Source organism: Falco biarmicus, chromosome 2 (genome assembly GCF_023638135.1).
Source record: "Falco biarmicus isolate bFalBia1 chromosome 2, bFalBia1.pri, whole genome shotgun sequence".
Taxonomy (NCBI): Eukaryota; Metazoa; Chordata; class Aves; order Falconiformes; family Falconidae; genus Falco; species Falco biarmicus.
In genome coordinates this window covers 25421705-25449368 of record NC_079289.1, presented here as the reverse complement: position 1 = coordinate 25449368, position 27664 = coordinate 25421705, and the positions used below count along the sequence as shown (strand labels likewise).

Sequence of the window (27664 nt, the reverse complement as noted above, 5' to 3'; positions counted from 1 at the left end):
TTGGTGTTCTATGGGCATTATTATTTCCTCATTTTTGGTTATCTCTTCTAGGGACATTTGTGCCACAGCTTAGTAGTTCTGTAGCGCTGGGAAATAGGCAGGTCCAGGGTTTTCTTGCAAGTGACTCTTTTAGGAAATTTTTTGAACCCAGGCCAGTACATAGCTCTGACCAGAGGTAGGTTGCAGAGCTCCTACTCAGTGCCACAGCCCTCAGTATCATCTTCTCTTGGAGTTTCTAAAGAAGGACGCAGTGAGAGGGACAAGGCTTTGAGGGCATTATGCTGTGAGGACATTGTGCAGTCACTCCTGCAGCACTGGTGAAGAATGCAGCAGTGATATGTTCCTCATATGAGTCATGCTGGAGCTGCCAAAATTTGAAGCAGCCCATTGCCCTGTGATGACTACTGGATGACCTTTATTCCCAACTTAGAGACTATCGTAAAATTGAGCTAAATGAATTGCTTTCTGAGCACTGGCATCAGTGCTGCCTAGTTTCCAACGGATTTGGATTCCTTCCCCCATCTCACTGAAAACAAGTCCTTACTTCCCGTTTTCCATGCCACTCCCCATCTCTCTCCCATCCCTTAAACATAAACTGGGGAAGAGGTACATACGCTGTGGCTGATGCAGAGTGCTGTGTACTCTTTAGCCAACTGTCTGCTGCTTCTCAGTATAGATGGTGGGTCACCCCACAAATGCCTTTCCCTTACTGGAATATTAATTCGTATGCTTTTCTCTACCCAACACCAGCTTTTCTAAAAGGTAGTGTCTTTGAGACCTGGGTCCGCAGTCAGATTTGACTGAAACTGGCCAATACATTCTGAAATTACATTGGGGTACAGGGGGGTGTCCCAAAGAGATAGATGGTATGAATATTATTTCCTTGAGAAGCGATAGTACAAACACACTGTAACGCAAACAGAAATTAAAAGCATTATGATGAAATTGGTAGATTAATTTCTATAGTTGTGTTGTGGAGACAGATATAAAGGGAACACATTTTTAGGTTTGCCATAAAATCTATAAATTATTACAGTGAAAAATTTTTGAGCAACTCCTCATAAGGAAAATATGGGATCCACCCTGCCAGTGCATCTCTAATGTATTTCAGCCCAGCAGATGGATAGCCAGTGATGAATTTGGTCTGACCTTATATGACCTTATTGAGCATGGTAAACAACTATAGAGATTACAGATGGTCAAAGTTGTATCAGTACATTACACCTACAAAGTGACAGTTACTTTGGTCATCTCCTACTTTGCCACCTTTAAAAGTATTATTAACTCTGTGTAGTTTCTATTAAATAACATTTAAAGGATAAACGAACTTTCATACAACATCTCAAACTGTATCAAAATGTATGTACAGTCAAGAATAGTTTTAGAAGTTCATGAATACTGTGTTCAGCCTTCCATCTCCTGTGTCTCCTCACCCGCAGTTATAAAAATGTCATGGTTTACCATATGGTTTATTCTTCAGAATATTAAAAAAACCCAACAACTTATATTTTTAAAAATATATTAAAAAATAAAAAATATTAAAAACTTTAATATTAAAAAAAAACAACCCAAAGCAAACTATGAAGGGACAGGAGTTTTTTCCGTTGATTTGGAGCTTGCCTTGAGCTATCCAAGGGCAATTCAGCTACTGGCAGTTCAAGAAAGGCATTCAGAGATGCTACTGGCTATGCTTGAAAACTAATTTTCCTCTTGAAAATCAGATTAACACAAATTGTTCAGTGAAAGTCACAGAAACTGAATAGATTACAGTGCCAAAAATATTTAGCAGTGGAACCCACCAAAGTGTTAGGAATTATCCTTTGCTTTCAGACCTCAGGCAACTTTCTCGTAAAGCTCTTCTAGTATTTTTTTATCAGTCTGATTCTGCATAATCATGTTTCAGTCTGTGGTGATCCATGATAACACACTTGGCTAGACCTTCAGAGTGTTCAGGTGGCTTAGGATCTTCTCGTGCTGTCATGAGTGGTAGTCAGGAGTATCTGGCTTCAGCCTGGCAAGGTGGATTTCCCCAGTTCCCCCAGTACTCAGTGGGGAGAAGCTGTTCAGTGTGGGAACCTAACATCGCATTGCTTTAGTTTTCTAACATGCACCATCACTTTGTTTTTAACTCCAATGTATGATGTCACAGGTCTACAAAGACTGCTCTGAATTTGATTGTACTGAGGAGGGGAACTCTGTCTTACGCCATGTACAAAATGATTCTCAGTTTTCAGTTCATGCCAATTTATATGCACTAGCTCCTGGACTGAGTAGGACTTGTGTACACATACACTTCAGGAGAGAAATCTCTGCCTGAAAAGTTTGACCCAAAATGTAAATCTCAGTCAGAGCGTACTCTGCTATTTGCACAGCAGGACATACATATAGTTTCTGCATGAGAACAGTAATAAAAATATACTCATATTTATTATTTATCAAATGAGACTTCTAGTGTGTTTTCATACATTTGGTTATCACTGCAAAGTCCATCTGGGGTGATACCATGTCTCCCCAGGGAGAGAATGCAAAGCCCTGTCTTGGGCTGTCAGACCAGTATCCTTATCTCACAGGACGGCCCCAGGGAGCAGAGCACTCCTGGAAAAACATCTCACCTGAAGGCCCCCATCATTAATCTGAAATCCCTTCAGTGCTCATCTCCTAGACTGGCAGAAAAATAACCCTCCTGAATAAAGGAGTATTAAAAAAGCAATGCTAATGTTACTCCTTCAGAAACTTGGGAGAAGTTAAACTCTGCTTTTGAAAATGTAACTCCTCTGGGTGTGGGGAGGGATGCGAGGGGTTTCCAACAGCAGAGTGCTCATCCAGAGAGAAACACAGGTGAGAGGGGAATTCAACAGGTAAAGCACTGAGTACATTTTCACCTGCAGTCACAAAACATTTCAGGGAGACATTCATAACCTAAGGGCAGAAGGAGATTTTAAAAAGGGATGGCATGAACCAGTGCTTACCTTCGATCAAAATTTTTTCAGATCAGGGGGACATTCAATATGAGCTCAAATGTGAGTATTTCTGATGTGTCTTCCTCTTAGCCCTCTTGTCTTTATAGTGGACCAGTCCATTCTTTCAGGACATCTTTTATATTTGATTGCAGGTATACATTTTCCTATTTGAATCAACATACCATCTGTAGGAAATTATTAAAGAGAGGAAGAGACTTTGTAGTCTCAACGTAGCACATACTCATTGCAGATGAATTATTTACTCTCCTTGCTTCAGTGTTTTAGTCTAAAATAGACAAAGGAAGAGACAACTGTAAGGTTACTGTAGTGAGCCCCTAGAAGCTTTTGTACTGTAGATGGTCACATTCACATACCTGAGAAAACAGTGGCAGAGACAGGAGGCAGCAATGATATTAGAAAAATAATTATTGGAGGTACGTATTTGGCAGTCTGGAGACTGCTTTTTAGAAAAAGATTCTGGCTGTGGTTAAGATGTAGGATTTTAGAACAAACATAAGGTCAGAAACTAAAGTTGTCCCTAAATATACCCAGTTGTGCTTCTTATTAAAGGAAATTGTCCCTAACTAGAAGTCCCTGTGAGTACTGTGAAAGCGTGCATCTCTGATGTGCACAACAGCAAGCCCTATATTGCAGCCTGGCATCAAAGTAGATGCCCAGTACTCTATGCTTCTAATTCTTGGTGGCTGTTACAGGTATTTCCAGTATAAAATTATTTTTTGGTGGTCTGGCAAAGGGTTCTAAATATCTTACAAATTTTATGTAGCTATGGATGAAATAATTATGAAATAAATTCCTAGGTAATTCCAAGGTAAAAATGCACAGTAAAACAATGTATTATATTTAAGTTATAAGATATTCTTCCATCTTAACATTCCTGGGGACTCATTTGTGATGCTGTCCTTTCTCATTTTTTCATCTCCTGAAAGCCTTGTTTGCCTTAGGGGTATGGTATCACCGTGGTAAAGATGGGCTGGTGCTACTGGTCTCACGATTGACTGCCGTGCTTTGAGCAGCTCCATTAGTGCCCAGCTCTTAAAGGCTGCTTCGGAAAGGTCTTTGCACTTACTACAGATGCTAACGCCCTGATGTCTTCCAAAATGATGGAGAAGAACATTTTGCCCTTTTCATTTCAAGGCATCATAAAATCTTGGAGACTTTTGAGGCAGATTGCCAGATGTGATTAAAAATTAATGAAGCAGAACAATTGTACCTGATCTCCCTGACAGACACTTAAGTAACAGCTTTTCCTAAGACTAACTTTCTAAGTCGTTCTTTTTGCATCTGGTGTTTTTGCTCCTTGCTGACCACAATGACAACTCCCTTATCATAAAAAATGGAAATCAATAGTAGAGAGCATTTGGGGATATTTTTTTTTCATGCAGTTCTAGTTGGATTCTGTTAATTGCACATAGGGTGAGCTACCAAGACAGGCTGTAAACTGAAGCATAAAACTGAGTCAACAGGTATTAAGTGGGGGAGCAGATAAGCTGCTGTTTAGTGGTACAGGAGTTGCTTTCATTAACACTTATACCCAGTGTGTGTGAATTGAAATGTAGCAAACACTGTTTTGTTCAGCTGGGCCTACTGCGTTGCTTCAAAGCTTGTCTGCACTGGAAGAGAGAGCAAATATCATCTTTTCTCCGTGTGTTACCTCAGCCTTGAAATATTTTAAAGGAAAGGAAATAGAGAAAAGCAGGTGGTGAGGAGGCGTGCGTTCTCTGCATTGATGCTTTAGGAGGTCGCTGGGGCGTGTTGCTGCTCAGGCTGTGAGACTGAAGAAAAATAATAATATGACAGCAAAGTGATACTAATTAATGCTTCTTCGCTGCTTTACATATGCTAAGCATTGCAGAGACACCAGATAAATGTAAAGACTTGGTTATACATAGAGAGGTTTGGTTTTTCAAATGCTGTCAATCTTTTTGAACAGTTATATATATGTAAGTATATACTTGAGCATTTTTCTTTGCAGAAGCAGAGAAAAACAGTTATTGTTATCTGTGAACTATTCATAAGGCTTTGTATAAAAAAGCTTTTAGGGCTAAATTCTGATATTTTCACTCTTACTAAATAGTAATGTACTCTTCAGGTTATTTATTAGTAGTGAGAGTGTCTGGTGTTTGGCAAAAATGTTCGCCATGAAATACTGTTTTGGAGAGCTATTTATCACTAAAATTATAATTTGGGGGTTTTCTTTATTTGTAAGAACATACTCCTGGCTAGTCAGACACACTTTTTGTTCATTGTGCCCTGTACAGGATAACCATGGGCTATTTAGAAGAGCAGTATTTGCCTGACACAAATATTGTTCTCTTAAGAGTAGACTTTCATGATCATCCACCACATTATCATGACAAGAGTATGCACAGTTACTCCTAGTCACTGCAGATACATAGTTCCCCCCAGCAGGATACTGTTAAATAAACAATGTTATTTGAGGAACTGGCAATTCTGTCTTCCATGCTTCATCCAAAGTATATTCTTAGCTTTTCACTCACTGGTATTTTTGCTTTCCTGGAACCTGCTCTTCTGCCTTCTGAAACTCACAGTTGCGCAGACTTCTCATCCAAACAAATGGGTGATAGTTTGGAGAGACCTGCTCTTTTGTATTCATCAGAAGAGGGAAGGTTAACTAATCCGGGCACTGCAGCTGAGGATATCATCCAGCACCCCTGACAAACCGTGGAAAGCAGCATTGTATGAAATGGCACCATTTCCATCAGCAGGACACAAAATGATGCTGAGATGCCAGCACAGCAGGAACCTAGGGTACTCTTTGGGGGAAAAGAAGAGAAGTTTACTGAGTTTCTGCTGAATGGCTACAGGTGTGGTAATCCAGAGGCTGTTAAATGCAAGGACTGGAAAAGTAAGCAGTGCATTCCAGCTGCAGCAGCTGAACACTGCTCAAGTTAATGTCTCCATCTGAGAACAGAGCTGGAACTGTATCATCAAAACATCTACTCCAGCAAAGAGTAGTAAATTTGCCACCTAGCTGGTTTAAGACCAAAGCAACCTGTTTAGTCAGGTGTATCTCAGATTATATATTTTTTGGAGTTGTCCTGAATCCAGGATTCCTCCAAGGAAGAGTAAATATTGGTCCTGCAGGTTTTGACCGAGAGTGGATTAGATGAACTTTCACTCTCCACTTTGGCCTTACTTTCTATGGTTAATTTCAACCTCCTCGATGAAGTCTCTTTTAAGATAAAAATGAGTATGGTCATTCCTGCGAAGAGAAAAAGCCAAGTCAAATTTGTTTTTTAAAAGTGGTCATTTTGCAGGATGTGGCTACAGTTATTACCAGTCCCAAGTACATGAGTCGGATGGTGGTATTATCAAGTTATTCCTTACTATATGTTTGTATAAGATTCGCTAAAGGAAATGTGACTGCCTTCACAGGCAGTGGAGTTCAACATTTTGCTAAACTCAGTGACCAGAGCATGTGGAGGAATGAAATTTGACAAAGACTCACTGAAGTATCCTGAGCATTAGTGGGATAGGTGTGGAAACCAAGACAGTAAAAAAAGCCAACCAGTTGGAGAGTCAGAAGAAGAGGTATACTTCTGGAAATGAAAGAAAGAGAAAAGGAGACAGCAGTAAGGAATTGTCTGTTTTGTTGAAAATGCAGGAGAGATCAAGGGCATGTGGTTCTTTTTCAAATCTATTTCTTATGTAAATAGTACGATGCATGCCTGATGGCACAATCCAGCAAAGCAAGCAAGGAAATAAATGTTAGACATGCTTAGGTGCAGTGATTTCAATGACACAAATCGGTTGAAAATCCTGATCAGAAAAGCAATCTTATTCAAGACAGCATGAAATGGCACAGTTGGACCGCTTACAGCAGGAGTTTAAATTAATCTTTTCTTCAGAAGAAAACGACTCTAAATGTATCACTTGTTTGCAATCTAGGTTACAGGAACATACTGCTAAAAAAATATAGCATTAGTGGAATTTTCCAAGTCCGAAAGTAATGTAGTGTCCGAGTACTTATTTTATCTGATTTATGGCTTCACAGCCATGGCTAAACCAGTACTGCCAAATAAAATTTTCTTTACTGTGACATGGATGCAGTTCTCCTTTGGGTATTTGGTATGATGTCTACATATAAATTAAGCAAAGGTTTCATTCTAGAAATATTCAGCTATATTTATATTTTTAAAGTGCAACTTCATTTTTGTACAATTCAAAGATGTGAATTCATTTTTTGCAGTATCAGTGCCTAAACATATATATGATATACTTAATGAAATCAAGGACCCAAAATATATGCATACCTGTGTAGTCATATCATACAAAGGTGGTTTTTTTCTTAGTGTCATTGTAAAAGTACTTTTCTGTACTCCAATAATTTACCAATTGCGTTCAATTAATATCTCTCAGGAAACAAATCAGACAACAGAATAACACTGAATTTGCCCTTCTGTTCCCCATAGATGGGTGTGTTCCTGACACCTATGTAGAAACATGTAATTGAAATAACATTTGCATAAATTCCATTTAGTAAGGATGCATTGGCTGATATCAGTGAATGTTAGGGCACTTAATCAAACTGTAAATAGCAATGCATGCCTGAGCATTGATCATTTAATGCAGACATCGTCAGAAGAATTAAATGGATCATGATGTCCTTTTGTTCTTTCTTTTTACTTAGTATAATAGACTGTTGCTTTCTAAATCTCCTCAGGCTCTTTAATAAAGAAAGATTTCTTCTCTTAATTTGGACAGCTGCATAATTGGGGTGCTAAATCATCCTCAGGGATGTAATCTAAATGATCCTACTATGTAACGGTTTTCTGGTTTTCCTGCTTAGTTTAGAGCAGAAGGAACAGATTTAGGCGATTGCAATGTGTTGCATTGCCTTAAAAATCAGGCATTGATCATTATAATATAATAGTTTTGAAATCGAAGCTCTCCTGGTCCCTTGTAAATAGATTTAATTCAGAGTTCAAAATGTCTGTTGAGGTAGGTATGGTTATAGCCTTTTTAATGTAGGAGAATCTGATGCACAGAGGTAATTTAATGGAATTACAGGATTTGATTTGCCCAATTCAAATGGTAAACCAGCAGCAGAATCTAGAGAAAGAATGATCACCAAGTCTGACTTCCAGTCTTGACTGTTATCTATACAAAATGCACCAAACAAATAATTGCCTAGCTCTAGACCCTATTTATAAAAAGTCATGGGATACATGCACCAGCGTTTCCACACTTGGTGGGAAGGTAACAGCAGTGACTGTAAAGCTGAGGCTTTGTTCATGAGGTGCCCTGTGCAGAGAAGGGGTCCGAGGGGAAAACTCTGGACTGGGATCTCACCACGTACTGCCCTGCCATGCCTGTGGGTCAGGCTCTTGGCATTAACCCTGCAATCATCAGTGGATATGTTTGTTCTGGTTCCAGGTATTTCTGCTTGAAGCCAGTCAGGTGGAGGGCAACCTTTATCCTAGAAAACTCAGAATAAGTGTAACAATCCTAACAGCTGTACAGATTCACCCTTCAGTCAAATGCTATGGTCACCAGCGTACGGATCAGTCAAATCAGATTTCCTATTTTTATTCTAAAGAGAGGCAACAGCAGGGCAAGACTCCGACCTGAAAACATACGCTATCTCTACTTGGCAGGAGGGACTTCAGCTAATGTTATCCCTTGGAGTTATGTGGAGCTGCTAATTTAAGTACTCAATGCATGATACAGTTCCTGTAGTGACACTCTGCAAAAGAGTGACTTAGCTTAGAAACTGTGCAGAGAGTGACATAGAAGTTCAGGCACACTGGGTGGTTTGTGAGCACTGCAACATCCTCCTGGAAATGACCTGCCCACGCTCACTGAGAGCGTTTCTCCTGCAAACAGACAATATGTTAATTTCTTGATATGCCCTTAATTTCCATTGTATAATAGCATTAATGACCTTGACAGCATTTCCTGGGGATTAATAACTGTTTGAGATTTAATGACCTGTGGCTATGCCTCAGGCCATCAACTCCTCCGAGCTGCTCATTAAATCTTTAGGGTACACAGTCTGCTTCAATCACTCCTGCTTAAGCATTTGCTTGGTGTCACCTAATAACAGTATTCTCCCTGAGGTATTTCCTCTTCAGAGGCCCTGATACTGGAAGTGTGTTTGCCCTTAAGTCTTTTGGGAAAAGGACTCATCGTTGATTGTTTAGGTGACTGTGTATTACAAGTCAAAGCATTTACTTAGGCTGTCACTGAGCTTCTGCTGTGATTAACACAGTAAAAATGAGACAGTTAAATACATTAAGTTGCACCTTGGAATATAAACTATTTGTTTTGGTTCCTTACAATCTCATAATCTAAATCAAGAGCTAGTAGCCTCCCCTGCATCCTAACACTGCTGGTTCAGCCAGAGGTAATTTATTTGAGAGGTGATATGGGACAGGTTACCGCTTCCTAGCAAGCAATGGTTTCGTACTAAAAGATACCCCAAATTCAATCCATGCAGAAGGAACAATACAATAGAGGGCATATCTGCCTGTTGGAGGAGAAATGCCGTTGCTTGGCCAGTTTCTTACCAATAAGTCAAAGACGACGTATTTTCATGTGTTATGGTACTTACTTGGGAAGGGTGAACTTGCTTTTCCATTGAAGATTTTTCATTTAAGGGAACATTCTTCCCTCATCCAGATGGCATCAAGTACAATTGGATCTTAGTTAAATCTGCTGCTGTGGTGTTACATTGTGTTCCCTGTTTATTTGTGTAGTAGTGCAGCACGGTGTGCCAAATAAGCATGGCACAAATTGCTGTTGGGAGTTTCTTCCCAAAGTTTCTGAACCGGAAGAGAAGAAAAGCACAGGAAAGAAGGCGATCAACAACACTTGTAGGAAACCGATACAGTGAATGTGATGCAGAGTTCTGCATCTACAAATCAGATCGTCTTCACATCAATTACAAGAACTGTCTGGTGAGGCACTGCCAGCATCACATTCTCATGTTAGTCTTTGTTGTGCACTGAGCAACCAGTTATCTTGATAGGTCTAAGGAGAGCTAGGAACAGTGCTCTTAGGGCTCTGGGAAGTGGAGATGCTTACCTCCCTGAGAGGTCTGCAAAGACCACCCTCAACCTGACTTTTACTTACAGCTAGCTATGCCGTCCCTGTGCTTTGAGCTAACATCTTTGTCCAGAGGCAGCTGACATTTTTAGAGGAAGAAAGCATTTTTCTCGTGAATTCTAAAGATGAGAAGTACTTGCAAGTGTTTATAAGCTTAAGATACTTAAAGAAAACCTGAATGCCAAGATTGTATAGCATCAGCTGCAGGGGAAATCTTGATAATGTAGCTTAGTTCTGGGGAGATATACATATATCCTGTGGAAACCAGCAGGTGAATTGATGAGTAAGACACAGATGGGGTGAACAACTCAAGTATGTACTTCCTTGCTTGTGTTTCAGATTATTGGATTCTGAAGTCAAGTAACTAATTCAATGACATGCTTTGTGTGGGAAATATATGCTGTTTGTGGTAAACACTGAGCACCTACACAGGAATGTTCCAACATAAATTTCAAATCCTTTTGCAAACATGGATACAGATCATTTACGTCATCCCTGCAAATGGAGAAAATCAGGTGCAAATAGGTGAAATTACGGACCTTAAGTCACACAGTACATTAACAGGAGATGCCTCAGAGAAGAATTTATTTCATCTCACTGGAAACGTCTCTAGTTTTATATGCCTGTTCCTCCCAAATTCTCTGTACAGTCCCTAGAGAAGAATGAGCACTTTCTGGGTACAAGCCATTTTACCTCTTTTAGACAGTAACTTTAAGATAAGAGAATTATTTTCACAGAAGTACCTCTTTCTCTCCATACCCTTCAAAAGCACTGGGGCAGATAATTCCAATACAGTTGCAGATAGGTGGTACGATTCCCACCCTTCATATCCAGAAATCCTCATGTATGTAAATAAATGTTCTACATGGATGACAAAAAGGCTGCTGTGAAGACAGGTGAACTATATATTTAAGCATATGCTTAATGCTAAGCTTCTGATATGTCCTGTGGAAGCCTGGTTTATATATAAAACCAGCCCCTCTGCTGAGACCCTTACTGTTGTGTGGGACAAGCAGGTCAGCTGCTGACCCAGCCTTAGCTCCGATTCTCCTGGCTGTCGTTGGTTTGAAACAAGCATACAGCACCGTTCCCACATAGATTTTAGGTGTAGGAATACACTCTGGTTGGAATTTCCTTTCTAAAGTCTATTGAGAATTCAAATGAGAGCCAGATGAGTTTTTCCCTGTTCATTTAGGAAAAAAATGCAAAACATCATGAGAAACTTTAAAACTCCAGCACTCCCTGAAGGTCCTCACCACAATAACATTTTCCTGAAAAAGTTCTTTTCAAGGGGATTCAAGCTTGCAGGTGATAAGCATTCATTATGTTTTTCTACCTCTGATGAGGGAGGGCCAGATCAGTAAACAATGAATGAAGGAAATGCTTTGAAATACATTCAATTAATATTACTTTTGTAGACTCAGATTTGAGGCTACTTTTAGCAACTGACTTTGGCTTGGAGTTGCAGAAATATCAATGAAAGCCCCAGCTCTGTTCCCAAAATCAGTCAGCCAATGGAGCATCACAGCTATAATTTTCACCTTCTGGCAGTGTTGCCTTCCTTGCACATCCTCCAGTGCAGGTAAAGCAGCGGGGTTCAGGCTGGCTTGTTTGCATTAATGTTTGTCTTTAAAGGTTAAGCTCTACCAGAAAATAAGGAACTGTAACTTTCAGTACAACCGTGTGATTCCTTAGTAGTAAGTGAGCTTTCAGAGCATAATGCAGTGGCCATAGGATGACATGGGTCCTGGGTTTGTAACTACCATGACAATGTAAAAAACCCACTGTAAAATACAACCCATCTCCTAAATCAAAATACCTTTATTATGTGTTCAGTTTTAATCAGTGGTTTCAGAGCAGCATTTGGGCTCTTAAGATGGTTATTTAAAATCTTCAACTTCCATCTTGATGAGACTTCATTGTCAGGTTTAGGCTTCTCCTTTTGAAAATGAAGTCAGGCATTTTTACAATGAAATCCATAGGAGACACCATCTTTTGTAGGCAACTGCCTGCTTTCTGCTTCTGTATCTGTCTGGAGAATAACTTATCTCCTCATACTTCTGTCATACCTGAGGCTAGACCCTGCCAAAATCTGAAAGTGAAATAAACCATCAAAAAATGTCATATTCTTAAAAGTGCAGACCAAGGTCAAACCTAGAAAAAGGCTAGACTTGGAAAATAAAGTACTTTGCCTTTTCCTTCAAAGCGTGCACACTAATTTTCAATCTTTGTGTTTATCTGTAGATCCCATTACTGTAGAACCGGAGAGTCAAAAATGGCTCATGTCCTCAGTACATACATTCATTCTTCGGGCCTTGAGGGGACATGAAGCCAGAGCAGCCCCTGGATCCTGCTCTTTTGGAGCACATCTGGAGATGGGGAAGGGCCCCGAGCTGATCCCAGAGGCAGCACAGCAGCCAGCTGGGACTCTCCAGCTGGAAGGGGTCTGAGTGGCCCTGTGCCCCTGGGGATGGCTCCCGCCTCGTGCTGGAGGTGACATCCAAGGGAGGGAGGTGTCCTCACACACTCCTTCTGGGCAAGGGCAACTGCTGTTGTTCAGGGACTTATTTTCCCAAAAACCAAATGGAAATTTTGCCTGACAAATTGAACCCCAGGCCCCAAAATTTTGAATAGCAGCCACCTCTCATCTCTTCTTTAAACAGGGTATTTTAATGCTCTACGGAATTAAAGTGTGAGGCACGCTGCCTTCCATCTCCTTAATCCTCTGTAAATTTACTTCTAACAGCTACTGCCAAAATACAGTATGGCACTCGCACAGCACATGCTCCTTCAGCGGTGAGCACAAAGCGGCTTCTGTTCAGAGAGAAAATGTTGCAAGCCCATGAGCAACTCACATTGTCACTGCTGAAGATTATGAAACATATTCTGAAACTGAGAAAGCCATAAACACTTCATTTTTCAGAAACAGTCACATTGCTTCTGTCATTCTGCTTGGCAAACGTATGTACACAGACCTTGGTGCATCCACGTAGCACACACTGAACAAGCACCAAGTACTAAACCTGTGGCGTGCCAGCAGCGCTGCGGAGTTCAGAGGAAATATTTCAGGTATGCACTTCACCACTCTTCTTGGGTTTTATAAAAAACCATGATCTTTTATTTGTTTATTTTTACTTCTCTAGCCTCTCTCTTGGACTAAACTGACCTCAAACTATAGCATGGAGTTATATTCATCGGTCTCCTAGTGAATGCTCTCCAAATGATCAGGAATTAGGTCATGGCTTAGGACAGCTTGTAACTCCAAGTAGGAAACTTTTGCTAGAAGCGCAAGTGTCTTGTATCTGTCTATGGCCAGATGCTCCTGTGAAATAAATAAGTCTAGAGATCAGCCGAGGATTGGACCAAATCCTTAATAGCACCATAAAACCTCTCCTGTTTGATAGCAAGGCCACCTGATCGTTGAAGTCGTAAAGGATGGAAGACCGTCACGTGCAAGGTAGCTACGTGGTCCACATGTAATTGGAGCCTATTTTTGAGCATAGTACACACGTTAGCATATTGAGTCTCGCAAATTGCCTTCCTAAGGAAGGAAGAACATTTTTTCCCTTTTTAAACTGAAGTGTAAGTGTTAGGTGATGTGTCTCATTTCCCACCAAAAGTCTAGCTGAGCAAGGACTTAGTAATTTACTTTCCAAATATCTAGCTGGTTACACCGTCTAGTGACCAAACCATCTTTGCCCACAGTCAAGCAAATAATGATTCAGATGAGTGGGAATGTGCTCTCCAGCAATCAGACCAAAGAGACTCCGTCCGTGAGATGGCAACTGAAACTGTCCGACTGATTTCCCATCAACTATTAGAAGATTAAGAAATAGTTGAAATTCAGCCAGTGAGTTACAAAGTGCCAAGGACTTTTATTTCACTGACATTTGCAGAGGCAACCATTCTGTATTCCCTTCTGTTACCCAGCTAGAGACACTGACATGAAAATAGCAGGTTTGTGCTTCGGTAGCTTTGGCGTCTCCCGCTGTCTACCCCCCAGAGTCACTCTCCTGTACCGGCAGGGAGCAGGCAGTGGTAGGTCTCCAGCCTTCCTCTTGTCTTCTTCCAGGGTAATAACATATATGCCACATAGCTGAAGGGCAGACTCCAGCTTTATAGAGTGATAACTGCAAACATGTAACTTACCTAAGCCCTTTCATGCTATTTGATAAAAGAGCAATTTATGTCTTTCCTGCTTGTAGCTAAAAATAACAGTAAAAAAGTGTAGAGTGTTGTTAGTCCTGGGTGGTGCACTAATTAGTTCTTTGCTAACTCTGCTTTATTGCTGGCAATGATTATTGTCAAGTAATTACAGGGTTGCTATGATCTGGCTTCCATTCGCTCTGTGGTCTAACAAGGGTAAGGAAATGAGAAGTGTCAGTCCTGTGGATACCCAGTGTTATTTCTGCCATAGCAGAATTTTGTATTATAGGGAACAGTTACTTTGTGCAATGGTTTTAATAGCTGGAAACAGACCTAGGTGAGCTGCAGAATGGAAAACCAGTATTTTCACTACATTAAAAGTCTGTTCTCTACTTGAAAGAGCACATAAAACCCCCACAGCCTTCTATAAAAAATGTATGGAAAGGAAACTAGAGACTTCAGCCAAAATGCTAAAAATAATAACTATACCAACACAGCCAAGTTGTCTGTTCCTTCCTCCCTCCAGTATGAACGAATAAATGTTTATGCACAGCTATCATGTAGGAATTGTTTTAACCTTATTTCTGCGTGTTGCTCTGTAGCTGTACGGACTGCAGCTTTCATTGCAGAGGGGACTCAACAACAACAACAAAAATCTGATGATTTGTCTGCAGAAAAATCCTGGAAGTATTTTAGTTATCATTTCAGTTCACTGGTAAAACTGTTTGCTCTGTAATCTTCCCAATTGCACTTTCGAAGTGAATTTAGATGTGTATGTGCCAAGGTGTATAGAAAATGTCTGCAGCCACCTAGTAGTAGAAGGCAGGATCAGGTGAATCAGAATTAAAGGTGCTTGAGGAAGCAAATGAGCATTAAATACTTCAAACATCTTCAAAGATCTACACCCTCCCTACCAGTTAGGAAATTTAAATATCCTTAGAATTTTGGCCTTTGAGTTCACCACTTTGATATTGAAAGTTACCTGTTTCAATTCAGTAAAAATAAGAAAAATTTCCATCATGTGATGGATAATGGAAACTGTCTGAACAGCTGTCTGAACTGTAGCTCCACTGCTGTTGTAAAAAAGAACCTTTAATTTGACTTTCCCACATATAGTGCTGGTTTTGTGTTGGAGAGAAGTGTTTGGAAGGCGCTTTTGTAAAAATGGGTGCCTTTGTGAAGACAGAGTGAAGAAATACTTTCTTTTTTTAGTAACCAAATAATTGTTTCCTTTAATCTCTTTGTTTTTCTCATGACTCTGTAAAGATCAGCGTACAGCCATGTAATTAGTGGCTCTGGACTAGATCACACTGAAACACACACTGGTGTGACTCAGTTGTTTTTACATCACTGCACAGTCAAAGCAAAGGGTAAAATTTAGTTCACAATAATGTCTTTATGTAAGCATATGCTATTTCTTCAATCACTGAAATAATTTTTAAAAGTAGTAGAACCATAGAACAATGAAGGTCATCTGGTCCAACCCCTGCTCATGGCAGACCTAGCTTATCACATCACGTCTGGCACTGCCATAGGACCAATCCAGCTCGAAAGAGGACAATGGACCGAGTTCAGAATATCTAGTTAAAGAAAGTAATGCTTCTGCTTACTATTAATTTACTAATTTTTCATTTCTTCATACGGTCACAAGAAGACATCCTGGCAGCTCTTAGCAATATTCTTGTAGTAAATAGCAGCTTGAAAAAAACATTAAACAGATATGGGTGTTTTGAAGTTTAATCTTCTAAGAAAAATAATAACACTAAAGTAGATATCCACAATTATGTTAAGCTTCATTTTATTTTTCACTACAGTCTTGAGGCATGATGAAATATGTTTATAATGTTGATGTACTTCAATGATAATAATTATGATATGGTTGTGAACCAGAAAAAGTTATCTGGGTTTGTAGGTATGGCTCTTGCCTGTACTTTCAGGATAATGGCAGCCCTCCTGTTACTGGATTATACGTAGATGAAAAATTCTTCCAGACTCTGGGAACAAGTGACATTCTGCTGTTTGGGGCTTAGTTTTTTTCAGAAGAAATACGCAGGACATCTTTCTCAATTGGCCCTTTCCTGGAAAGAGCTGATGAGGAAACAGTGGGATCTAAAGGCAGATCTGCTTGTAGCGTTAACCAGCTGACAACAGCAGATAAGACAGATAATACACCAGGTGGTAGCTCAGCACTGTGCATTGCATTTACTGTGCACAAGCCATGCATTCGGACCTCTGTCTTGAATATTTGAGCTCCTCTGTATGTGCTGTATCTTACCGATGTTTCTTGCACTACAAATTACTCATCTCACACAGAACTCCAAAAGAAAGTGCTTTAATCTTATTTTATGATAAACAAGCACTGAGAAGTCTTTTTTTATTAATACATCAAAGTATTATCTCCAAGGGGAGTTAGTTTCATATTAATGTTCCGTGTTTAATATAAATTCACAGCATGAAGACCACCTCGGATGGGTAGAGATTCTCTGATGTATATCTGATTGCCCACATGTAATTGAACATCTACAGCACATGAAGGGTATAATCAAGGAATAATTAGTATGTTGATAAGGCGTTACGTTTTGTTCTACTTATCTGCATAATTCAGAGAGAAAGTTTACGATGACAACATCTATCTTTTGGGGTATTGTTTACATTTTCACTCAAATTATAACATGAAGCATTCTCCTGCATTCCATAGTGCCTTTCATCTGATGAGCTCCAATTACTGTCTGACCAATTAACTTCTGTACCGCACACATGCAAGCCACGTTGGGTATTGTGGAAAAACCAAGCAAGGCATTGAAGTCTGAAACTTGACCTCTGGTTTAGGGCACTGAGCTTGAAAACCCTGACTTCCAGAGTCATTAAATCTCTGTCTTGAATTGGAGTTATGAGTATCCATAAGAGCTGAAACTAATGCTCAGACCAGCACCACATCCTCTTGGGAGCCCTCTGAATGAAAGGCCACTCCAGAGACCTTGTGCATCGTGTACGCTGCTTGAATTCAAGCTGTCCACAGATCTTCCCTAGCCTTGCAAGAGATGACGTTTTTCAAAACCTTGCAATGACAGAGGGTAGCTGCAAGCTGCATGTAGTGGGGTCCATCTGCTGCACGCAAATTCAAACCAGATCTCAAGGGCACAGTATGAGCCAAAACACCTTGTGCAATTTACATGCACTGAAGAAACATAACTTGTGTACAAACTGAAGTATCTAGTGCTCCTGTAATTAAAGTATTAGTAATCTAATCAAAGAGTTAGTTCACGTACAAAGATAACACCCTTAATTCCAGGCATAAAGCTTCCAGTAGTGGTACAGGTGGAATTGATACATATATACTTCCTATCAGCTACATCTCTCCCTGGTGTTATGCTTACCCTTCCTATGATTCTTTGGGTCCTAAAATCTAAAATCAATGGTTTCTAGTCTTCCTCAAGAAGAAAAGGGGTGTAGAGGAGCTTACAGAACTTCTTCATCCGAAATACTCCACTAGGAGGAGTATGATGTTGCTAGCGGAGGTATTTTCCTCCTCACTGTTGGGCTAGTTTGGAGTTATTTTTACGCATTTCCTGAAATAGTCACAGAATCACAGAATGGTTGAGGTAGGAAGGAACATCTGCAGGTCTTCTTGTCCAGCCCACCTGCTCAAGCAAGGCCATCTACAACTGGCTGCCTAGGACCATGTTCAGATGGCTTTTGAGTATCTCCAAGGGTGAAGCCTTCACTACCTCCCTGAACAACATGCAGCAGTGCTTGGTCACCCTCACCCTAAAAAAGTGTTTCCTGATGTTCAGACAGAGCCTCCTGTGTTTCACTGTGTACCCATCACCTGTCATGGGGCACCACTGAGAAGACCCTGGCTCTGCCTTCCTTGCACCCTCCCTTCAGTTTTTTTATACACATAGATGGTATTCTCCAGAGGCTTCTCTTCCCCAGGCTGACCAGTCCCAGCTCTTTCAGCCTCTCCTCATCTGTCAGATGCTCCAGTCCCTCAGTCATCTTTGTAGCCCTGTGCTGGACTCACACCAGTAAATCTGTATCTTCCTTTTACTGGGGAGCCCAGAACTGGGCCCATCACACCAGATGTGGTCACACCAGTGCTGAGAAGAGGGGAAGGATCACCTCTCCTGACCTGCTGACAGCACTCCTCCTAATGCAGCACAGCATGCTGTCTGCCTTCCTTGCCAGGAGGGCACGTTGCTGCCTCCTGTTCAAGTTGGTGTTCACCAGACCCCCAGGTCCTTTTCTGCAAAGCTGCTTTGCAGCCTGTGGGCCACTCATTCGCTCTTTCACTCTTCAAAAATAGAGGTCAAATAGAAGCTATACAAGATGAATATGTTACATGAATATATAATAAGAACATCTATGAATAGGTATATCAAACTGTGATGTTTCAATGACTGATTATTAACAATATCTATTAGATACGGAACTGCCAATGGTACAACATAAAAATCACTATATAGCGCATCTGGGTGGCAATAGAGCATACAGTGGAAAATCTTCTAACACCAGCTGGGCTCAACATTTCCCTTTTCAGTATGAACTTGGCAGCTATTTTGGTCTTCAGGCCACTCTTTGGTCCATAATACATAGAAGTTTAGATGCTGCCTAGATCTCTTAATTTGGGAACTTAAAGCAGAAACTCATAAAATGAGTCTGTTTTCAAAATTTGGCCCATAATGACTCTATGAGTCACCAGAAGTTTCAGAATAGATCCCAAGGGATGGGATTGTTATCCCTTTCTCTACCTATTTGATAATGTTCCTTCCACATTAAAAATACAATAGAATTTATATTAGAGGCCTTAAAGACTCACATTTTCCAGACATTTACCCAAACACATTTTTCAGTGGACATGCAGTGCTCACAGATCAGAACGCTGTTAATTCTCAAGTCAGTGGTTCTCGGCTTTTGAATGGCAGGCCAAATAGGTGGGAAGGGCAGCATGGTACTGAAGAACGGGTGGGTGGTACTCTGTCCTCAGAGTCTGTGCTGAGCCGAGACTCATGGGGGCTGTCAGAAGGCAAGAAAAGGGATATAAATCCTAATGGGGAAGGGGGAGGATGTGGAGGAAACCAAGCTTTTAATCACTTCTGCCCATTAGCAATACCAGAGAATTTTTCCTAAGACTAAAGGGAGGAGAGCCTGGTGTCCTTGTCAGATCCCTCTCTATATATATATTATTTGAATTTTATCTATCTCATAAATCCCTTTAGTAGTTTCAGCTGGATAAAGTATTCTTCTTGTTTCTTGTCATAAACTGCTGCAGCGTTCTTTTATGCAGCTGCCACATTTCATCCTAATGCAGCTGCATTTCACCCAGGGATGAAGTGATCCCTATATATAACTTTCGCATCAGTTTTTATAACCATTTAAAGTGCTTCAAGATGAGATGTGGGATGCAAGCTATTGTTTTATTAGTGTCATCACAAAGTGCTGCATTGTACAAATCAATTGTAAGCTAAGAAGAAAAGTGGTTTCGAAGTGATACTTGGAGATAGGGAGAGAATTTTGGGGTTAGGAGGGTTTTAAAATCTTGTTTCAGGAACTTAAAAGGAAGATAAAAAAAAAAAAGGAAACTAACGTGGAATAAGGTTGTATAAACTGAGTGGACATGTGGGACAGTGGATAGGAGAGATGTCAGAGAAATGAATGGCAGAGAGTGAGTTTTAAGTGACTTCAGAGTGGAAGACATGGAAAGAAAAGGAGAAAGAAAACCCAGTAGTAAATAGAAAGGATTATGATGATAAACAGCAACCAAAGACCTTGAGAGGACACTCAAAGGAAGACCCAAGTCTCTTTGTTTTATCACATAGCTAAGCCATATAACAAGACGTGACTTCTCAGCATCAGTTGGCACTATTAACGTCATTGCTGTGCTATTAAGGTTATGTCTGAGGCTGTCGAATGTTAAGACAACTTGGTGTCCAGATCTCATTGCATTCTCATGTTTAGGTGCCTGATTGTGCTGAACACCCTGTACCTCAGCAGAGGGAGTTACTTAGACATCTGCGTAATGGGGTAATTCCCTGGGGGAACTGATTTTATGCTAAAGACTCTCAGGGGCAGTAAAGGCTGTCTGGAAGGGTCGCCAGTTACTCTGAATCAGGAGTCCCTCAGGTTATTTCTTGCTGCTGATGGCTTTGTGTGTCCCTGTGTCCCTGCTGACTTGTGCTGGCTGCTTCAGTGGCCCCTGTGAGTCACCTCTCAGCTTAAAGAGCTTTGGGAGTGTAGCACATCGTACAAAGGTGTCTCCTACACTGCAGAGTGTTAGTGTTTTCCCTGCTGTTGTGATGCTATTTGCATAGCTGCCTTCCTGGTATTAGCATGAGGGAAATCATTCTGTTGTATACCTGGCTCTGATGAGATGCAGACGTAAAAAATATTAATACAGATACTGATCCCAGACCTGTAACGTTTCATGCCCGATGAACCTGCTACGAACCTCAGGCCCACCAGTTTTACCAGTATCCCATTAATTTTGGAAAGGAATTCAGCATAATGCTTTCAGCCAAAGGGGACTTAGGTTCCTAACTTCTTGCGGGAATAACACACCTCTCTTCTTGGGACATGCAGCCTTATTTAAGATAAAAGTCTGACGAGAACTCTCCCAGGTGGGCTGTGCAGAGTTTGGTTGTAGCCGGGAACAAAACAATTGTCATAGTGGTTGAAAGAAACATTTTATATAGTTCCAGGCTGTGTCTGAGCAACAGAAATGTCAGTAGCTCAGGAGGAAAAGCTATATAAGGGATCATCTAACCAGGAAAAAACAATCTCATAACACTGTCTTTGATTTCATTTATTCCATTGTGGAGAATCCTTTTCCAAGTTTGTGGTGGCAGCAGTGAGTAGTCAAGACAAGACTCCAGCTCAGTTTTGAGCCCACTCATCTCCTGACCCTGGTGTCCTTTGACTATCAATTTTATAGACTGTATTTTAAAAAAATACTTTATCGGTTCAGATTGCCTTCTTTTTTTTTCATTCCTCCCTTTTCATTAATCTCCCTGTCCTTGTGCTACAAGGTAGAGTGAAGAGAAGTTCCCAATTTCCTATTTTTATCTTAGCCCTGATTTTGTACCTTTTTATCATAAACCTTCCTTATTTATCTGCTCTCCAAAGTAAACAGTCCCAATCTTTTAATCTCTCAGCATATGGGATTTTTTTTTCATGTCCGTAAATAGTCATGCTTCTCACTTTCAGCCTTTCTAAGAAGTCAGAGCATGAATGGACATCATCTGGCTATTATTCACCAAGTGTAAAGGATTACACATAAAGAAACTACTCATGAGCTTGAAAGGATATTTTTCTATTGACATTTTGAGTTAAATTTAGCCACAGTAGTTCAAAAGGTCCGTATTTTATTGTATTATTACTAGTACTACAATATTCTGCAAAAGCTTAAGGTCTATTAAAATAACACTTTGACAGCTTTATTTGTTCCTTGCTTGCAAAACATAACCTTGCCTCTAATAGTAATTATATGGCATGATATAAAATAATTCCAAATGAAATTCCACTTTTGAAAACCTTATTATCAGGATTTATTGAAGAGTACATATCATAGAGTAGTAAAATCATACAAATTCATTGTATGCTTATGTTTTATTTCGTGATATATTTGTACTATAAATGGTAATTTTACGGGTGCATGGTGCAATTACCCTTGTGTTATTATTGGAATTCTTCTGGAAAAGTCCTACAGAGTGGAAGGGAATGGGATAAAGCATTAGACCTCTACCTGAAAGCATTCCCTCAAATGGATTTCTCAGGAAATCATGCTAAAAGCCTAAATAATTTCAGAGACACCAACATCCTTTGCACAAAAGTTTATGCCATCCTACAAATAAAACTTCAGAATTTTCCCTTTTAAGGAATCCTGGTGGGTACAATACAACATGAAAGGTTACAGTAAATTGTATGTCTTTATTAAATTCCATGGGACTTCTTCCTTAGGGAATGTGAAAGGTTTTGTATTTTTCCATGATCAACACCAACCTGCCAGCAGCAGGTAAGCAAGATGATAATCTAGTAGTTAAGGTATTAACCTACTCCTTGCAAGCTATAGATGTGAGCCTCTTTTACTGTGGGTTTATGGTCCTTGGACCATTTATGACCTTGGAAAGTCATCTTTTCTCATATTGACAAGTATTTTCCTGTTCTTTGGAATGTAGCACCTTTACCCTACTGTAATCTAATTTCTTAGTTCAGAAGTAGCTTTGCAAATGCCACTCAATGGAAACCTGTCAGCCTTTAGTGTTACATGGTAGCTGAGTGACAATGGAGTGGTGGGATTAGGTCTCAAACATTTGGGATTTGGTCTGTCCAGACCAGATTTCCAAGGGTATTAGTCACTGATGAGTGACATAGCTATATTTTTATGGGCATTTAAGGAGTCAGGCACCTAATTCCCACCAACCTTACATATAAACTGCTTATGTACTTCTGAAGTGCTTTAAATCCCCATCTGTAAAATAAGAATAAAAGTTACACAGGGAAGTATCCTAAAGACTGTGAGATATAGGGGGATGACAGTAATAGTGGACATAGAAGTTACTCAGACTGGGCTGCAAGAAGAGGCAGAAACACACTAGATCTGTTCTCATACAGCTTCAGCCTGAGCTGAACTTTCCTATAGATCCCGCCTGCCCTCATGAGCACTCTTCTGGGAAGACGTCAGGGTGGTGACGTGGCTTGCTGGTGACATGACAGGTATATGGGACACAAGTGATGCATCAAGACCAGCAAGGCAAGGCTGGAGCTCTCCAACACAGTGTCTATAGCTACCCTGACCCTGCCTTAGGTATAAGACATGATCAGTCTTTCCTCCCCAGGAGTATTCTCTGGTTTACCTTTCAGACAGGTCCAAGCAGCTCCTGAAAGTAAAAGGGGTTATTAAACCCAGGGCTGACCTGAGCCTCCAAACTGACCCTAAAATGCCAGGTTGATGTTGTTCTGGAAGATGCAGTACAAACTCTGTCATCCCAACAGTTTTACTGCTCTTGAAGGAGGACCTCCTCTTGAAGGCAAGGACCAAAAGTTAATGTAAAGCATAGCACCAGCTTAACTACCTGCAAACCCTCTGAGCTGTAATGACACTGTTACTCTGCTCCCAAACAACACTCGCAAGAGTGAGACCTCTTCTACTTAACATACCTGCTTGGGATGGCCACTGGAGCTCACTGGCTGCACAGTAAAATGCACTCCTTTCCAATGACTTGATTAATCATTTTCTCTATCACTCCCAGATATTTTATCTTAGGTCCAGTAAATTAGATTTAAGTGGTGAAGAATTTAGGGGGAATAAAAAAGTAAGCATAAACAGTTACAGACAGATGAATAATAGCATTTATCACATAAAGTTGACATGAACATAATAGATGAGATAATTATGTACCTTATTTATTCTGGTTGCTTTCTTTCACTGTGTTGTGCAAAGGGATATCTGAATCTTAAGCAAAAAATCTAGTTTAAAAAAAAAGCGAGAAACACCAAAATAGAAGATAGAAGAGACAGAGGCAGAGTGGTAGAAAGGCAGAAACAAGAAGAAATGTTGATGTCTAGGCAGGAAAAGGGAAAGAACTGTAGTATCTAGGTCTTAGCACCAGTATTCACGGACAGTGATAAGGTCCCAAACTAGAAAATTACTCACATGATTTTCTCTTGACAGGTCAGTTTTCTCCAAACAATTTTTTAGACAGTTCTCCTGCATTCTTTCATGTGAGAAAGGACTGTCCCAGTGATTTGGGTTTTTTTGGGCTTGTTAAAATACAGCTAATGTGGACTAACCAGGACCCTTAGAGGATCTCGGTCAGCTTGCTAACTCAACAACAGACCATTCCTTGTTTTGGGGGGTTAGTGTTCTGCCAGTTTAGAGGGTTGAGCTAGAGCTTTGAAGGGTTGGCCAGGAACTGGTGTGGCACAAAGGGAAGCAGTAGAAAGAGCCAACTGGCGTTGGGTAGATGGGGTGAGCAGACTTTGGGTCATGCCAAGGGAGATGCTGCTTGTGGGTCGGTGGTGGCTCACAAGTTTCTGGGAGGAGCTGAGGCTCCTGCCAGCCTCAAGCAGGTAACTATGAGCTGTGTCCTCTCTAAAATCATTCTTCTTGGCATGACGGCCCTTCTCTGTGCTGTTGACAAGCTGCCTTGGAGCCACTTGTGAATACATGTGGTTTTTGAGGTCCTTCAGGGTTTCACCAAGACCATGCAGGTGCTGCAGGCTGGTTCAGACCCCTGCATTAGCTTGGACACGGGAACAGAACTGGACCAACACTACAAAAAGTAATTTCTGCAACACTTCATTGACAGCTTCAGTGTGGTCTTTTTGATGACTTCTCAAAAAGTCTTCATTGATGTTTAACCAGCAAGTAAAAAAAAAAGCAAATATTAGAGTATGTGCACAGAAAAAGAAGGATGAACTGAGCATCTCAAATTATGTTTTAAGCATTACAATATTCAGAAATGAAAGCATCTTTATTGCATTCTGAACTACAACTTGGATAACATGCCCAGAGCAAGATAATAGAAATTGCCTTTGGTGTCTGATAAGGAGTAAATCCTTGGTTGTGCCTTTTCACTTAAACTGTAGGAGCGGCCAAGAGGGGAACAGGTGCCTTTAGCCAGTGGAAATACACTTGTATGAGCAAAGTCATATATCTGGCTGGGCCAGCAGCACATTGCACTTCTCCCCTTCTGCTTTCCTCTGAGTAAGACCAGAAAGGAAAGAGAGAGATGGGATATGCGCTGGGCACTGATACGTGTCCAAGACCCAGTATCCTGGAATCTGACTTAGCAAATCTTATTCAAGGCTGAATCTGTTTGTTTGAGGTGGTCACCCAGAAAATGAGAATACTCCCCATAGATGCTTCCATGGAAGACATAGAGTCGAAGTTTTGAAGAAAGATGTTAATCAGTCAATCATTTTTGACTGGTTGCAGTGTGTTACAAACAAGAAAAAAATCAACCCACCCACCCCCCACCCCCACCCCAAAAGGGTGAGATTTACTTCCTTGGGTACTCCCTGCAATTATTCACCCATTGCAACCTGAGATTTTTTAGATCTCACTTTGGCTGCAGGAAGATTCCTCAGCAAACTCCTCTGAGTAGCCAACTGCAAAAAACATTGAAATATGATAAGCGTGTAAGAGCATTAAATGGTAGCATTCTCCATCACCCACAGCCTCTGTTAGTTGTGCTTCCAGGCCAGATGAAGCTAGAATGTACGTACAGCTGTTCTGAGTTGTAAAATACATATTGAACTGGGATTGATTCATCTGTGTTTCATGAGATTGAATTAAGCAAAATAAAAAAGTATAAAGACTTGTCTTTTTTCCAAGTATTTAATAAAAATAGGCAGTCTCACTGGAACATAATAGAGATGTGCTTTCAGCACACAGATGTGCAATAGTGAGAGCCACATTTTATGTAAACTGCTCATTCTTTTGTGCAGTGTTAAGAACTGAATGTACTTTCATACTCCTTTTTTTGGCCTCAACATGCACTAATGTCAAAGCAAATGAAGACCTGTTGGTAAATTCTTTTCAGCACTGCTAATGATCGCAGCCATTGCAGAGCTGTTACTGGCTGTCTAATCATCTTTGGAAGTCCAGCTTTTGATACATAGACCTTGTGTTCTGAATTTTGATTTCTGCAACAAAATTTGCTGGCATTTAGAGATCAGAAAGGTGTTTGGGTCACATACTGTACAGTATATTCAAAGCAAGTTTTATGGTGAGCTTCAGTGGGTGAAGTCATCAAGGGTATGAGTGACTTGAGCAGAATTACATGGCAAAAAATTCATGCCAGCATCTCCTATCTATAAAAATGTATTTTAGTAGAAAACAGATTTACAACTGGAGTATTTTTTGCATGCAAGTCAGAACAAGCAGAACAAGGGTCTGATTTTCTTTTTCCAGTTCCATTCCTTGCATTATATTTAGGGGTTTGTGTTATTGCTGCCTAGATTTTACAACCACAAATGTGCCAAAACCCTTGACTAGTTCATTCAGGTTGAATAATAAGCAACATAAAATGTCTACTTTCTTCAACACCTGCACAGTCTATTCCTTTGTGTTTTGCAAATGTAAGAGGTGCAGGTATGTGTTTTGACTTTGATCTTGTAAACTGGAACTGTACATGTGGTAGATCCTGATCTGTATCTGGGCAGCAAGGACACATTGCCCAGGTTTCCCCAGAAGCCCACGTTTATCTGGGCGAGCGTCTATTTTCAGTTGTTCTTCCAGCTGCTGTGGGAGCAGCTGCACACGCAGGCAGTGTGGGTGCTGGGCAGAGCTGGACCTGGCACGCTGCTTTCCCTAAAATAAACCGACGGAGCTTGGTAAAAATTGAGGTACCCCACTGTCAGCATGCATTGGTCATCTCAGAGGTTGGGTGCATAACCATGTGTGACTGCTGGAGTGCACAAAGTCTGTTTCACTGGAGACACTTCAAAATTTATCCTCGGTTTTTGTGTGGCTGACATGTATTTACTGCTGCTTTAGTAACTGCACTGTGTGGATCTGCCTCTCCCATGCAAAAAGCTTTTAGGTCTTAGGTAGTCCCCCTCTCAAATACGATTTTCTTCCATCCCCTCATGCTCACCTTTCCCTACTGTCACCTCCAGAATCAGGAGCATCTATTGTCTTGTCCAGCTGATGATTCCCTCACCTCTATAAAGTGTTATATATAAGGTGTTATATATAAAGGGTGCTATAAAGAAATACTTCAGAGTGATGACAGTACTTTTAAGCAACCAACAGCTATTACCAAGTCTCTTTGTTATTTCCTTGTAATTAAAAGAACTTCTAATGCGAAATAACAAAGTGTGAACTTTTTTCTCTTTTCTTTCTTCTCAGAAATCGAAGCAAAGGAGGCGTGTGACTGGTTACGTGCGGCTGGATTTCCCCAATATGCTCAGTTCTATGAGGGTAAGTGGGTTTTTCTTCTCTTTTTGCAGTACTGAAAGTGCACTGGGCCCTTGCCAGGAGAGATTGCAGACAGCCAGCTCTACATTTGACTGAGTTATGGCCATGGCTGGCTGCTTCACAAAGCCTCAGCTGCTGGAGTCATACCAGTGCCTAAAGAAAAGTAAGATTCTTGCCCTCATAGCCATGGGAAGAAAAAAAAATGAGGGACATAGTTTGTGTAAACCTCAAATGTTAAAAAAAAACAAGTAAAAAACCCCAAATACATAGGTCTCTCTTTATTTTAAACTTCCTGAACTGCATCTAAAATAAAACACTGAAAGTTAATGAAAACTTCAATCTTACTGAAAATTTCAGTCTTACTGAAAATAAGACTTAAAACTCTGCAAAGTTACCAAAAGGGAATAATCTGAGCTGCATTTCACATTTGCAAAGCAAGAAAAGCTTTGGTGCTAACTCAAAGCAAATGGCTGTGTCCCCTCCCTAGCTGTACAGTTTGTGCCCAGCGAAGCGGTGTCCCCGAGGCAGGGCGAGTGGCTGCACTGCT

The 27664-nt window shown here is 40.6% G+C and overlaps 1 protein-coding gene across 5 annotated transcripts in view; it reads left to right on the top strand.

Moving 5' to 3' along the window:
• The window catches only part of STARD13 (StAR related lipid transfer domain containing 13), a 295778-nt gene that overhangs the window by 231101 nt on the left and 37013 nt on the right, over nt 1-27664 (top strand). For all 5 annotated transcript variants that reach the window (XM_056327534.1, XM_056327536.1, XM_056327535.1 and 2 more), the window contains one exon: nt 27049-27120. In XM_056327534.1, coding sequence (XP_056183509.1) covers nt 27049-27120 — 72 coding nt within the window. The remainder of the gene's footprint in view (nt 1-27048; nt 27121-27664) is intronic.